A 297-nucleotide genomic window follows, 5' to 3' on the forward strand; every position below is an offset into this window, starting at 1 on the left:
AAGAAAAAAAAAAACGCCACGCATAAGAGACCTGAGTGGCATCAATAGCGTCGTTCATGATCTGGATCCATCCCTTCCACGTGGCCACCTGGAATAGCGCGAGGTACGCCATGCCCACGTGATCGAAATGCACCTCGCTGTTCTCCCACGTATAGTTCAACTTGATGCAGTTTGTTTTGTCGGGGACTTCCTCTGCGCTCACCCTCACACCATCAGCGTTAAGACACTAGGGGGAGGAATGGGGGAGGGAGGTTAGCCGATGGGGTAGATGGGTAGAGAAGAGAGTATGTGTAGTTG

The 297-nt window shown here is 51.9% G+C and overlaps 1 protein-coding gene across 1 annotated transcript in view; it reads right to left on the reverse strand.

The window, feature by feature from the left end:
• The window catches only part of LOC119591519 (sodium channel protein para-like), a gene marked incomplete in the record, with an annotated part of 263,120 nt that overhangs the window by 56,723 nt on the left and 206,100 nt on the right, over window positions 1-297 (reverse strand). Inside the window, 1 exon segment of the mRNA XM_037940268.1 lies at window positions 32-226. Within this exon segment, the coding sequence (XP_037796196.1) occupies window positions 32-226 (195 nt within the window).

Source organism: Penaeus monodon, chromosome 28 (assembly GCF_015228065.2).
Source record: "Penaeus monodon isolate SGIC_2016 chromosome 28, NSTDA_Pmon_1, whole genome shotgun sequence".
NCBI lineage: Eukaryota > Metazoa > Arthropoda > Malacostraca > Decapoda > Penaeidae > Penaeus > Penaeus monodon.